We start from the raw sequence: 14,140 nt of genomic DNA, 5'->3' as shown, positions 1-14,140 counted from the left end.
AATTTTGTTGATTCCATATTTAGCTTCACTATCAAAAGGACACCATACACAATAAACCCCACGAGTACGCAGCATTAAATCTCCCCTCACCATCATTCTTGCTGCTTCTTTTGGTTGAGTAGATTAAGTATGGCAACTCAGAGAGCATCCCTATTGCAAAAGCCACACACATCTCCAACAAAACCCTCAGGATAAACACCCACTCACTACTACTAGCAATACAACTATTATCCTCCATCACCGCCATCCTTCATTCCTTCTCTACACCACAATCACACAACCCTAACACCCCGCCCCTTACCAAATACATATTAGGCAAATTTTCAAATTCTTAGTTAATAGAATATTTGAATCTCAATTTGAAATCTTTTATATTTTATTTTTGGAAATTCAAATCTATAGGTATATATAGGGTAAAATGCAAGATCCCTGAACTATTGTGGTTTTGCAAGAAATTGTCTGAACTACAAGAAACTCTTCAACTATTTCGTTTTAGTAAGGGTTTATTATTTTGTTGCATTTTACCCCATTCCAGCGGATGGCTACATTGATTTGAAAAATCAAAAGAGAAATATACCTTTACTAAAAAGACGTAGTTTCCAATTCTTTCAGTAGTTTCTTAGCTAGATAATTGAGGTGGCAAATTGTAACCCCTCCTCTACCAATTGGGAAGTACCATATTATTATTATTTGACATGTCTATGTTGATAATGTTTAATTACTCACCGGTGAGTAGTTTCACCTTATTCACCCCTTATGTATTTATGTGTTTCAATAATAAAATAACACATCAGCTTCAATAAAAAAAATAACTCAGAACTTTTTTAAAGCTCATGTGTTATTTTGTTATTGAAACACATAAGTGGTGAGTATTAGAATACATATATGTTCTTTTGTTATTGGAACACATGAGTGGTGAGTGTTAGAACACATAAAGGGTAAGTAAGGTGTAACTAATCATGGGTGAGTAATTTATGCCGTACTAATCAAGTCTCACAATTAATTAAATATTATTAGAAAGAATAAAAGCCCAGCCCAGCCCAATAATCAAGTCTCACAATTAATTAAATTACTTGAAAAAACATTCAATATATATATAATATAATAATATTATTATTTGATATATCTATGCCGTTGTGTGTATATATATATATATATATTTCTTTTCATATCTGTCCCATATTCATATCGTGCTTCTTATCTTTCAAAACTGGATTTGCTGCAAGGGAAAGAGAGACTTTGGGTTAAATATTGTGCAGGTCTTGTGTTCCTAAAGTCAACCATTCAATGTTCTGGAAACATGTCTTGAATCTGAAGTATCCCCTCAATCAGTAATATCTCTTTTTTCAAATATATATAGAACACAGAGAGAGAAAATGGTCTAACATGTAAGAAATGGTTAATGCCCATCATTGACCACATCAGTTGGTCATCCTCCCAAGGGAATAACCCAAAGGATTGTCCATTTATTTATAGACAAAAAAATGGGAGTAAAAGGCAATTGTTTAGGTGAGTGATATAAAAGGTAAGAAATTTTAAATGATATGTATGGAATATAATAGGTATAATTTAACATATATAATTTTTTTTTTTCCTAAGTACGTTTTTTAAAAAAAAATTAACTTTCTTTCGCTCTCTTAATATCTTATATTTGAATTAGTACATAATGTTTTTTAGTATTGCAAAATAAAGTTAAGCACTTCGTAATTACCATAAATAAAATGCAATCACACACAAGAAAATTAGATCATTAAATTTAGTGTTTTTTTGGTCACTTCATCATATGATTGTACCAAGAGATGATTGTACAAGGAAGAGGTAGGGTAGGTTATAAAAAATAAATAAATAAATAAAGAGAAAAGAATGATAAAATAAATTAAAAAATTATTGATTGGATCAGGAATCCAATTTGATTCAAGATGTTCGTACGCGTCTAAAATATATAAAGCCCTGATTATTTGCTCGTTAAGTGTTTCAGAGTAAACTCCCCTCCTCAAAATAACACAACACAACACCACACACAAAAACGAAAAAGAACAAGAAAAAAAAAAGTAGTAATTAAATTTGTATTTAACTGAAACCCTAAAACATCATCAAATATAGTAAAAAAAACCAGTACGGAATTGCAAATCTCCCCTCACCATCGTTCTTGCTGCTTCTATTGGTCTCGAGAGAGCATCCCCACTGCAAAAGCCACACACATCTCCAACAAAACCCTCAGGATAAACAATCACACAACCCTGACACCCCCCTATATATATACACACACTTACCAAACATATTAGGCAAAAATTCAAAATAAAAAAACAATATTGCATAGTTTGCTTTGTGTGCGAATAATAAATAATAAAAATAAAAATACGAATTCGTAGTCAAGACATAAGTTGCATAGTATATATATTCGTACGAAAAAAGGGTTCAGTGTCATTTCTTTATTTAATCAGTTTTTTTTTTTTTTTTTAGCACGGTCATGAATTTTTTTATTTAATTACTAATTATGAGATTTTTATAAAAATTATTAAAAATTAAATCAATAATTTAATACATCATTTAATGTAATGATTAAACATGGAGAGTGATTAAGCATGGAGAGTTCTTTGCTCTTATGGGTCTTATGGATTGTCACTTGCAGCATTTTTAACCGTTTGTTAAAATTCTGTATAAAATATATACGGTCACGTATGATATGTAATTTTTTTTTTTTTTTATCTCCAGTAGTTTGTTAAGATAGACAGTCACGTTACTAATGTGTAAAATTGTTATGTATTTTACACACACATCAGCATATTTCCTTTTAAGATACACGGCCACGTCACTAATGTGCAAAATTATTGTGTATTTTACACAAGTACATCAGCATATTTCCTTTTAAGATACACGACTACGTCACTAATGTGTAAAATTATTGTATATTTTATATAAGAACATTAGCATATTTCTTTTTTCTTCTCTTTTTCTTATTCCATTAATAAATAAATTTTATATTAAATACGTTTGTTAAAATTATGTTGGGGTCCAAACATGACATTGATTCCCTTTACGAGTAGAAAATATTATATTATTTTGAATTTTTACAATATTTTACGAGATTTGGATTTGATCATCTGATGGCAAATTGTATTCTCATCTACCGATAGAAAATATTATATTATTATTATTATTTGATGTATCTATGTTGTACTTATATTTTATTTTTATTTTTAATTACCATATATGTCGTACTTGTGCATTCGTACTTCTTATCCTTCAATGGATGAAAGTTCGATGAGGACTACTAAAAATATGTGTCAATTCCAACTATTATAAATAAAATTTTTATTTTTATTATTTATTATTTATGATTGCCTCCACTAATTGAATTTCTTACTCTGTGTGTCCCTCTCTATCCCATTCGTTTGTCAATTAATGATAAACTTATTAGGCAAAATTAAAATTTGCTTTGTGTGCCCACATGTTCACTTGACTTCTTCTTAGTTAGACTTCGACATCATTTTGGTTTTGCATACTAATTAAATTTATTTGGCAAAATTAACGTTTGCTTTCAATACTCAAATAATTTTTTCCAATAATTGAAATTTGGTAGATGAAACGGACACGCTCATGAGGCTAGCTGATGCGTGACACTTCATCTTCCGACAAGGTGTACTATTCAACCACCTAATAATGAGTTAAAACTGGGAGTAATAAAATGAGTCATAACCCATCAAATCATTCATATTAGTTCGTTTTTTAATAATTTTAGATGAATCATATTTAAGATGGATCAAAAATGAGTTGGATAATTTTAACTACTTAATTTGAGGGTCAAAATAGCCATATTCAAACACCAATATTTTACTCATCACATAATAGATACACAATACATATTTATTCTATATTACACTTAACTTATGTCTATTTCTAAAATTTTCACTCACAATTAGTGTTGCAAGTTGGGCTGGCCCAACCTAACCCAGTCCCAACCCAACCTCAACCCGAAATCGGGTTGGGTTGGGCCAGTCTGAATTATATCCAAAATGGTTATGTCCATAACCCAGTTCGAATTTTTTGGATGGGTTGGGCAAGTTTCACGGGTCAAAATTTTTATTTTATTTTATTTTATTATTATTATTTTTTTAGACATCAATATTTTTAAACATCAATATTTTTGGCTATTAGGTTTCATTGGTTATTTATTTATTTTTTTTTTCAAATATGCAAATTACATTTCCTTTTCCATGTTTGTAAACATTAAAATTTTTTGGCAAATTTTATTTTTAAAATATCAATGTTTTTGGCGAGTCGGTCAAGTTTCACGGATCAATTTTTTATTATTTATTTATTTATTTTTTAAATATACAAATTACATTTTCCTTTTCCAAGTTTGTAAACATCAATTTTTTATTTTTTATTTTATAAATATAAAAATTACATTCTCCTTTTCCATGTTTATAAACATCAAAATTAATTTTATTTTTTAAACATCAATATTTTTGTCGGGTCGGTCAGATTTCACGGGTCTATTTTAGTTTATTTTTTTACAAATTACATTTTCCTTTTTCATGTTTGTAAACATAAAAATTTTTAAGGAAATTCTATTTTTTAAACATCAATATTTTGGGCAGGTCGATCGGGTTTCACGGGTCTTTTTTTTTTTTTTTTTTTTTTCAAATATGCAAATTACATTTTTTTTTTTTACATGTTTGTAAACATCAAAAAAAATTTAAAAATTTTATTTTAAAACATCAATATTTCTTCTATTTTCTCCATTTCTCTCTCTAAAACGAGTTGATAAATATTGTTGAGTTTGAGATTTTTTTTTATTTGTTATTAAATAAAATTTTCAAATGTTCCTGAAAAAAAATAATAATAATAATTAATGGGTTCACGGGTTATAACTAGTTAACCTTATGCATTTTTTACTCGTCTATTTTTAAGCCATTCTGAACGAGGTTGAACATGGGTTTTGACCCATATTTAACCCGTCCTTTTTTAACCCAACACAAATCCGACCCAACCCGCCTATTTGCCACTCCTAATTAAAACTTACCAAGAAAAGTAAGTTTTGATTATGCATATTTTTTTTCTTTTAACAAATTAAATCCTCTTTGATTCTGAGATACTAAACGTCTAAAATCCGATATAGTAAAAATAAAATATTTCTTTACTTAAACTTGTGTCTATGTTATTGTAAAATATTACTTTACTTATATTTTACTAAACTTAATGTTAATGAGAAAATTACCTTTAGTAAATCTTTACTAAGAAAAAGTGAAACTTTTTTTTTTTTAAGCTAAGAAATGTTAACACACTTTTGTTCAACTTGAATACTCCACTTTTTACTTCAAAAGTGAGAAAATATCGAAACAGCCTTGATAGCCTAGTAATGGGCATCTCCCCATCCCAATGTTTATGAATTAAATTCGTGCTAAGAAATGTTAACACACTTCTATTCCACTTGAATACACCACTTTTTACTTTAAAAGTGAAAAAATATCAAAAAAAAACCTTGATAGCCTAATAGTGGCCATCTCCCATCCCGGTGCCTAGGAATCAACTCCATGCCTTCTCATCTAACCCAACTTTCACAAGAAGGAAAAAAACAAAAAAAAAAAAAAAAAGTGAATAAAAAAAAACTATAAGGCCCTTAATCACCAAAGCAAATGATGAGAGTTTTAATAAACTAAAGCAAGTGTGTAAGTTGTGTTTCTTTGCGGACAAATTCCTAAATTGTCCTAGTTTCCATTAATCACAAATCATTTTAATTAAGCCCTTATCAAAAGGATTGATTGAAAATTTTATAAAACATAGTATATTTATTTTTTGAATGTAACATATTTTGGAATAAATTTTAAGACATTAGATATGTAAATTTCTGAAAATTGTAATATGAAAATTCAGTAAAAATAAAAAAAAAATGATTTTGGCGTGAGTCACGCACTTCAGTGAGCCCGGAGGGAGTGTTATTATGCCAGGCTTTTTTAAAAGTTTGATGGTGATTGCCGTTTCTTTTATAGCAATGATCACCAGATTAAATGAATCACATGGAACCCGTGGTCCCCATGACTGAATTGTTGGATCCACTCCTTTTTCTACACGTTTCTTCAATTGTTTATTCACAACACCTTTCATAGTTTCCAAGTTCGACGGAACTACACATTTAACACATTTTTTTTTAAGGTTGTCGTACATTAATAATTTTTTATTTTTTTTTTGAAATGACAATTTTATCCTATTTGTCAATTACAGGATTGACCCGTTTTGTTTGAATATTCATTCGAGCTCGGCGACCGAGATATTATTATTTTTTTATTATCATGTTGTGAAGTCTGGTGACTTGTGATTGATTGAAATTTTAGTCAAGAATATGTCACAAAATTCGATACTACAACTCTGTTGGATTATATTAAATTAGTTTTGAAATTTTAGTCTAGAATGTGATTGATTGATTGATTTGTTTTTAAAATCGTAATCGACGCTCAAGTGACTCAACTTGAATTAAGTTTAAATATAGATATATTATAGTAACATTTTTTTTTGTTTTTTTTGTTTTTTTTAAGTATTACTTCGTAGTAGATATATTATAATTATAATATTTTTACACATATATATTTTATTTAACTTTATTTGAGAAAAAAAAAGAAAGAAATATTACTATAACATGTTCAGATGCTAAATAATAATATTTTTATAACTTAAAAGGTTGGTGTTATTTAATTACTTAATTCAACATTTATTTAAATTAGTACGTTTAATAACACATTTTAAATATCGCTAAAAAGGATAAAAACTACTTAAAAAGCGATAAAATTTTAAGTAACAGGTACATCATTTATTATTGAATGTTAAATGTTGAAAATTAAAAAATATTTTAAAAAATTATTTATTTTTCAATTAGCACTTAAAAACATTAGTGTTAAAAATTCATCTCTTAATATTTTCAATACTTAATTTTTAATTTTATGGAACAGTTTATTAAATTAGACGTGACTATTTTAAATTATAAGGGATATTATATTTTGCTCACTTACTGAAATTTTATTTAATTATATTTTTTTGTTTTGCACTTAGAAGTTCTGAAGTTGGAACTCTTGAAAATTAAAATATAAAAATATAAAAACTACTGTAAAAGAGGAAAATAAAAGTCAGCAAAACATAATTGCTTGTCCCGTTTGTTAATAATGGTAGCAATTAGTTATTTGATGTCACCTTCTTAATTTGACAAGAAAAAAAAAAAAAAAAAAAATTTGAAAAGTCAATTCTATCAAATTATTGGTTTTCTGAGTTGGCCTCTGACGTGGCAGATGAGCAAAGGATAAGAGATAAGAAACACCCACGTGTCAGTCATCTTTATCCATTACTCTGTCGACCAGGCTACATGATTCATCCTGGCATCAGTGTCCTCGACTTATAATATCCAGCAATTATTATGGAAAAATAAAGAAAGTAAAATACTATCCACTTCTCTTTTTTTAGAAAATATGTTTTTATTTTTTGATATTTGATTATCGTACAATATTTATGAAGAAAAAAAATAAAATAAAATCTAATAATAATAATTTACTCATTAATTTTAAACAAAAAAATTTTACATGTTTCGTTCGATGGACTTGACCTCAATTTTGATCTAAACCTTTGTAAAACATCGAAAAAGTTAAAGTAAAAAATATATTTTACCTTGAAAAAAAATAAAAATCTTTTGTGAGAAAAATATTTTATATCGAAACAAATGGAATCTTATTTTTTTGGGGTTTGAATTCAATCATGATTAGTAATTTGAGACCGGTGCATATATACATTTAAAGTATTGATGTAACAAATTAAATATATTTGGTGAACCTGGTGACATCCGTGATAAGTCCCGACACTTCTTATGAGTATGGACAGTATAGATCCAAAAAGTTGTGCAAGAGGGGAAATTCACTTTGAATTGGCTTTGGGTATGGAACAAGTTCAAGTATGCATGAGATACGATCCGAACATTTATTCAACACGATTAAAGTATATTGAAATTTGAAAATTTGACACAATTGAAATATGGCATAAATAGGATAAAAACACGTTTAAGATAGAAGCCCGTAATTTGCACTTTTATAAGTTCTCTTTCGGTTTCAGAATTCTTATCATTTTTCTATCTTAAAATATTTCAAAATACGTTTTTCATTCAAAAAAATGATTGTGCTCTTTTATGTGACATTTCCATTTTACCCCTTGCTTAAATAAGTGCATTGACTACTAGTATTATTTTGTTTTTAATAATGATTGAAAATTTATTTTTATTAATACAAAAAAAATTAAAAACTCATTACTATAAAAGTAAATTTTTTTAAAAAGCCCAAAAATGTTTGAACAGAGGGAGTATATTTATTTAGCATATAAAAAGATTGAGAAACACAGTTACAGTTGGGTCTTCATCACTTAATTTAGCAACCTCCTGTAATCTTTAACTTTTACAGTAATTTTCTTTCAATGGAATGAACAATACAAAGGAAACCGTTTATCCTCTAATGTCAATTCACCACCACCTACCACCACGTGGCTCACTAATGATTTTTGGACCGACCCGAACCAAACCACGGTTCACAAAAAACACTCAGAATTTTAAAAATAATCCATTCCAGTCATGTGTGACTCATGTTCCTATTAGTATTCATGAGCTACATCCAAAAATCATAAGAAGAAAAACTACAAAACTTGTCTACCCACTTTTCCCCCAAAAGTATATACAATATATATATACACACACAGTTGCACACACATATACATATATACAACCTCTGTGAATCTCCATTTCTGATTCTCTCTCAACCCCTCCAAAATGAACGGTGACCAGACAACAGATATCTCAGATGAAAACAAAACCCCTCTGCTTCCAACCCACGACCCAATCAAACGGCCACAGAGCTTCAATTCATTGGTCAAATCAGTGTTCACACTCAGCCATTTCTTCATTCTCTTGGGACCACTTTTGAGCACCATTATATGCCTGTGGGTTAAGGTAGATGGTCCGGCGACTAGCCGGAACATGCTGGCCGTCATGACTTGGGTCTTCGCCTGGTGGCTCACCGACGCTGTGCCCATGCCTATAACATCAATTTCGCCCCTCTTTCTCTTTCCTTTGTTCGGCATATCATCTGCTGATCATGTTGCCAAATCTTATATGGACGATGTGATTGTGCTGCTCCTTGGAAGCTTCATACTCGTTCTTGCAGTGGAGCATTACAACATCCACAGAAGATTGGCCTTGAATGTAAGTTCCTATTATGGGTTGTTTCTTTTCTAAATAATTAGAGGTGAACATTATTTGTGTGATTGAATCAAATTTGATCAAATTGTACCGTTTAATTTAGTTTTATGTGGTTAATGGTTCGGTTTTGATTCCAAAAACAGTTGAACTGTGATGATTGGTCTTGATTTTTGATTTAGAGATTAACAAAACTAGACCCTTTTTAGTGGAACTCGTGTCTGTATTTGAATGGTCGGTGACTTTGGCTATAAAGTTTGATTTTGTGATTAGACCATAGTAGTAATTGGACTATAAATAGACCGATGGGTATGATAAAATTGATAGAATATACATTTTGGAGGGTTTTATTGGTTCTAATCGATTCATTTTTTTTATTATTTTTTTTAACGAACAAACTATTTTTTATTTAGTTGGAATTTTTTATTTTAACACATTTTTTCACGTGAATTACTGCCTTAATTATTAGAACAAATTAAGACGCCCATCTCAATCTAACCACCTACAATTAGCGAGAACGACCCTCATGACTCTTCTCTTAGTTATTGGAACAAATTAAAAAAAATGAATTGGAATCTTACGTAAATGCCAATCCTTGTTGCTATTTTATATGCTTTTCTAGTAAAATACTTTTTGCTCTTCTCTTAATTATTGGAACAAATTAAAAAATGAATTCCAATCTTATGTAAATGTCAATACTTGTAGGCTACTTATATCTTTTATGGTAAAATATTTTTTTGCTCTTTAAAAGAAATAATTATTTTTATTTTTATTTTTTCTTTGTAAATTAAAAAATTGTTTGAAAATGACATTTGGCCACCCTCTCTCATGCATGATTGGTAGTAATAATTGATGTCACAGCATGTATAACATGTTGCAATAATTTTGTGTGTATGTGGACCATATATGCAGATAACACTACTATTCTGTGGTGATCCACTCAATCCACCACTTCTCCTACTAGGAATATGCGCAACGACGGCGTTTGTGAGCATGTGGATGCACAACACTGCAGCAGCAGTGATGATGATGCCTGTGGCCACTGGAATTTTACATCGATTGCCATCTGGGCCCAACCAATCGGAGGTGGTGGGTAAATTCTGCAGAGCCGTGGTGCTGGGGGTGATATACTGTGCGCCAATAGGAGGGTTGAGCACGCTCACCGGGACAGGTGTCAACCTGATATTGGCGGGAATGTGGAAGAGGTCCTATCCAGAAGCAGACCCCATAAGCTTCAACACATGGTTCTTCTTTGGCTTTCCTTTGGCTCTATTGATTTTCTTTGCTCTGTGGGGTATACTTTGTTTGTTGTATTGCTCAAAGGGCACTTCTCAGGCTCTCTCTGCTTATTTGGACAAAGCCCATTTGAGGAGGGAGCTTCAAACCTTAGGTAAGCCCCCCAAATTTGTCGAACCCCTACTTTTGTTTTCGAGAATTTTAGTTCCATTCGTCAATATTCGGCCATCAATGTATAGATATTGTCCAATTTATACTACATAAGCATTCAAAACACGTTTACGTATGTAGGAGGCATCCTCTTGTAAATGTCATGAACTTCTCCTCCAAGTGATATGACACTTCACATTTACATTTAATCTCTAAAATTTCATGTTCTGTTGATTACATTGTAACTTGAATGTGGTGTGGGCAGGTCCAATGGCTTTTGCTGAGAAGATGATATTGGCTGTGTTTTCGGTGTGTGCCAAACTCTACTTATATATTGCAAAACATTGATAGGAAAGTTAATTGGTATATGTAAGTTAATTGACGTGAGAGTTTGATGCAGATGCTAATAGTTTTGTGGATGACAAGGAGCATAGCTGATGATATTCCCGGTTGGGGAGCTCTCTTTAACGGGCGTGCTGGGGACGGAACTGTTAGTGTAAGTACTATTATATAGGTGTATATGATTTCGGATCCTTTGCTCTAGTGTATTTCAATGCATTTAAATCCATTTTCAACACATTTCTTTTATTTCTCAATTACTTTGTGTTTGACTAGCGTTGAAAATGTGTTGAAATGTAAAATAAATGTGTTGAAAATGAGGGCTTTTACAGTGGATCCCGACACGTGTGGGGGTGTGTATATATGTACACACAGACTACACAGTGTGACTTAGGTGAAGGAAAAAATAATAATGTTTCAATCTATGTAGGTGATGATGGCAACCTTATTGTTCATAATTCCAAACAAGAAGCAAAAGGGAGAGAAGATAATGGATTGGAACAAATGCAAGAAGTTGCCATGGAACATCATTCTGCTGTTAGGTGGTGGTTTTGCAATAGCTGATGGAGTCCAGTCGAGTGGCCTGGCCCATGTGCTATCAAAAACCCTAGATTTCTTGGAGAATGCCCCATACTTAGCCATAGCCCCTGCAGTGTGTCTCATAAGCGGGACCATAACTGAATTGATCACATCAAATGATGCCACCGCCACGCTCGTCCTGCCACTACTCATCCAAATTGCTCAGACCATGCACGTGCACCCGTTGCTTCTTATGCTCCCCGGAGCCATTGGAGCACAATTTGCTTTCTTGCTTCCAACAGGAACCCCTTCAAATCTCGTAGGGTTCGCAACTGGTCACATTGAAATCAAAGATATGATCAAGACAGGGTTGCCACTTAAGATTGTTGGAACTGCTATTCTTTCTATTCTAATGCCTACTCTTGGTAAATGATTCTTTTTCTTACACAAAATCTTTTTTTTTTTTTTTTTTAAATTTAATTCAGTTTGGAATTAGCAGTGTAGCTGCATGTCTAATTATACGTTTATGTTCTTGCAGGAGCCTTTGTTTTTGGGACAGGCAAACCAGTACAATAGGCTTAATTGCAAAAGGTTTGGGCACATACAATGAAGTGCCAGCATTACATGTCTTGGGGGAAGAAAAATAACATATATCACTGCAAAAAAAAGTAATTATATATGATTTTCCGGGTCTTTAATATATATATTTTTTTCATTTTTTTTTTTTTTGGGGGGGGAGGAGGGGTGGGTGTTTATTGATAATTTGTGAGTTGATTTTTCCTTCTTTCTTATAGCAATTTATTTGTAAATTTGATGAGTGCTGTGGGTTGGAATCAACTTAATTTATTCAAAATATCCCTATTTTCTGTGTATTTGTAGCATTTAATAAGCATATAGTATTTTTTTTCCTGGGTTTGAGCTCTGTTTTAGGTCATAATTTGTGTTGAAAAAAAAAAAAAAAGTTTTTGTATAAACAAAAGAGCACGGACGGAGTACCAACCTACTCAAAAATCAAAGTTTCAAAAGAGGAGTTTCATCTTTGACATTAATTTTCACATAATTTCTCACCTAGATGACATAATGGACATTGTTACATGTGATACACTATTCTACAAAATTTTGAGATATTATTCCATTGCTTGAAAATTCTAGATTAAATAGTTTTAGATGTGTTCAAAATGTCAACATATCAATAAAAAAATAAAAAGTAATGACAGGAAATAGAATAGTAGTCTCTGAATGATGGCCTGATGGGTGACATGTCTTTTGAAGAAATTGAATAATAGTTCCCAAATGAAAGGTGATCTGTTTTGGCCACGTCATTTACGCAAGCAATTTTTCAAAAAACAAAATTTTGAAAAAATCACTTTTCAAGAAACTAAATTGATCAGCAAATATAAAGATAAATGTATTCTCAATATTCAACATTATTTTCATTTCATACTCTTCATATTTTCTCTCTCTATCAGACTACAATTACTCAACTCTGCTAAATTTTCATTCACCTTTTCTCTTAAATTAACCCATATCTCTCTCCCTCCTTCTCAAATTCTCATCATTTTCTCTAAGATTTGAAATCAATTAAAAAAGACCTTAATTTAATAATGGTGAACTTAAAATGTTGGGAAGCAAGCACCTTCCCCTGTTTAGGTTGTGGTGTTGTGTTTCTAATTCAGAAATGATGTTTGTGATAACGAACAAAATTCTTATATCCACCAATTTACTGAGGTTTTGGGGTGATCATTTGATTGGATCAGATGCAACACCCAATGACTACAACTTAGTCATGAAATGGCATGACTGTAAATCCTCATCAACTGCCTCTTTGAATCAATTCTAAATTGAAAAGGCTTTTTAAAACAATCTCAAACCATGGTGCAAATTTTATGACATCACACCATACTTTTATGTTACTAATTAATTTTAAATTAACGCTTAATATACTAACTAAGACATGTCCCTGAATACAGTTAAACATATACAGTGCTACGGTGTGTTTTCAAGTATGGTCAGCGGTAATGTAAGGGGTCTTTTTTATCTCCTTACCAGTTACCACCATGAAAAGGTTGCAAGATTTAATTTTGCTATTTCATGTACTGGAGTCAGAATTTTTTTTAGAGGGGCACAGTAAAAAACAAAAAATTAAAGAGGTGAAAGAGAAAACGCAAAACTCGGGAATCTAATTTGGCTAAGCCAAATCAGTGTTAAATCTAAAAAAAAAAAATCTAAAAGAAAGAGTCATATCTTAAGTGGGTACAACAAATCTAATTAAAGAAGAAAAAAAATAAAATTGAAATTTAGTAAAAGGAAATCTAATTACATAAGGAAATATATGATATTAAAAAAATTAAAATACTGAAATTCAATAAAAGGAACTATACTTAATCTATTTAAATAAATTATCAAAAAAAAATCATACTGTTTTGATGACATATTTTCTATTAAATTTTCATAAATTTACCATTAATTTTTGAGATAAAATATTTAAATAAAAATCTTTAGTAGAAATTTTTTAAGAAAATAAATTAATTATTTTAAATTTTAATGAATATATTACATGAAAATAAGGTTATTTTTTTAATTTATTAATTAATCATCAATATATTGTATGAAAAAAAAGATATTTTTCTACGATAATATTTTTTTAAACTGGTTACGATAAATTTTATTATA

At 30.4% G+C, this 14,140-nt stretch overlaps 1 protein-coding gene across 1 annotated transcript; it reads left to right on the top strand.

The window, feature by feature from the left end:
* The first annotated feature begins 8,622 nt into the window (after positions 1-8,622).
* Positions 8,623-12,382, top strand: LOC132309073 (tonoplast dicarboxylate transporter). The gene is made up of 6 exons (XM_059807429.1): positions 8,623-9,229; positions 10,136-10,613; positions 10,875-10,918; positions 11,010-11,105; positions 11,379-11,892; positions 12,006-12,382. Exons 1-6 carry the CDS (start codon positions 8,798-8,800, stop codon positions 12,041-12,043), a joined length of 1,602 nt encoding a protein of 533 aa, XP_059663412.1. The 5' UTR covers positions 8,623-8,797; the 3' UTR covers positions 12,044-12,382.
* Positions 12,383-14,140: the final 1,758 nt, after the last annotated feature.

The sequence above is a fragment of the Cornus florida genome, unplaced genomic scaffold, assembly GCF_030987335.1.
Source record: "Cornus florida cultivar Cherokee Brave unplaced genomic scaffold, ASM3098733v1 CherokeeBrave_3.0.0_Hap2_Chr01, whole genome shotgun sequence".
Taxonomy (NCBI): domain Eukaryota; kingdom Viridiplantae; phylum Streptophyta; class Magnoliopsida; order Cornales; family Cornaceae; genus Cornus; species Cornus florida.
This window is presented reverse-complemented; position numbering and strand designations above follow the sequence as displayed.

What these genes read in the sequence shown, in the direction of transcription:
- LOC132309073 (XM_059807429.1), top strand. Translation starts at nt 8,798, where the DNA reads ATGAACGGTGACCAGACAACAGATATCTCAGATGAAAACAAAACCCCT. An exon ending in TGATATTGGCTGTGTTTTCG is followed by an intron (nt 10,919 to 11,009) that starts GTGTGTGCCAAA and finishes AGTTTGATGCAG; the next exon opens with ATGCTAATAGTTTTGTGGAT. An exon ending in TATTCTAATGCCTACTCTTG is followed by an intron (nt 11,893 to 12,005) that starts GTAAATGATTCT and finishes ATGTTCTTGCAG; the next exon opens with GAGCCTTTGTTTTTGGGACA.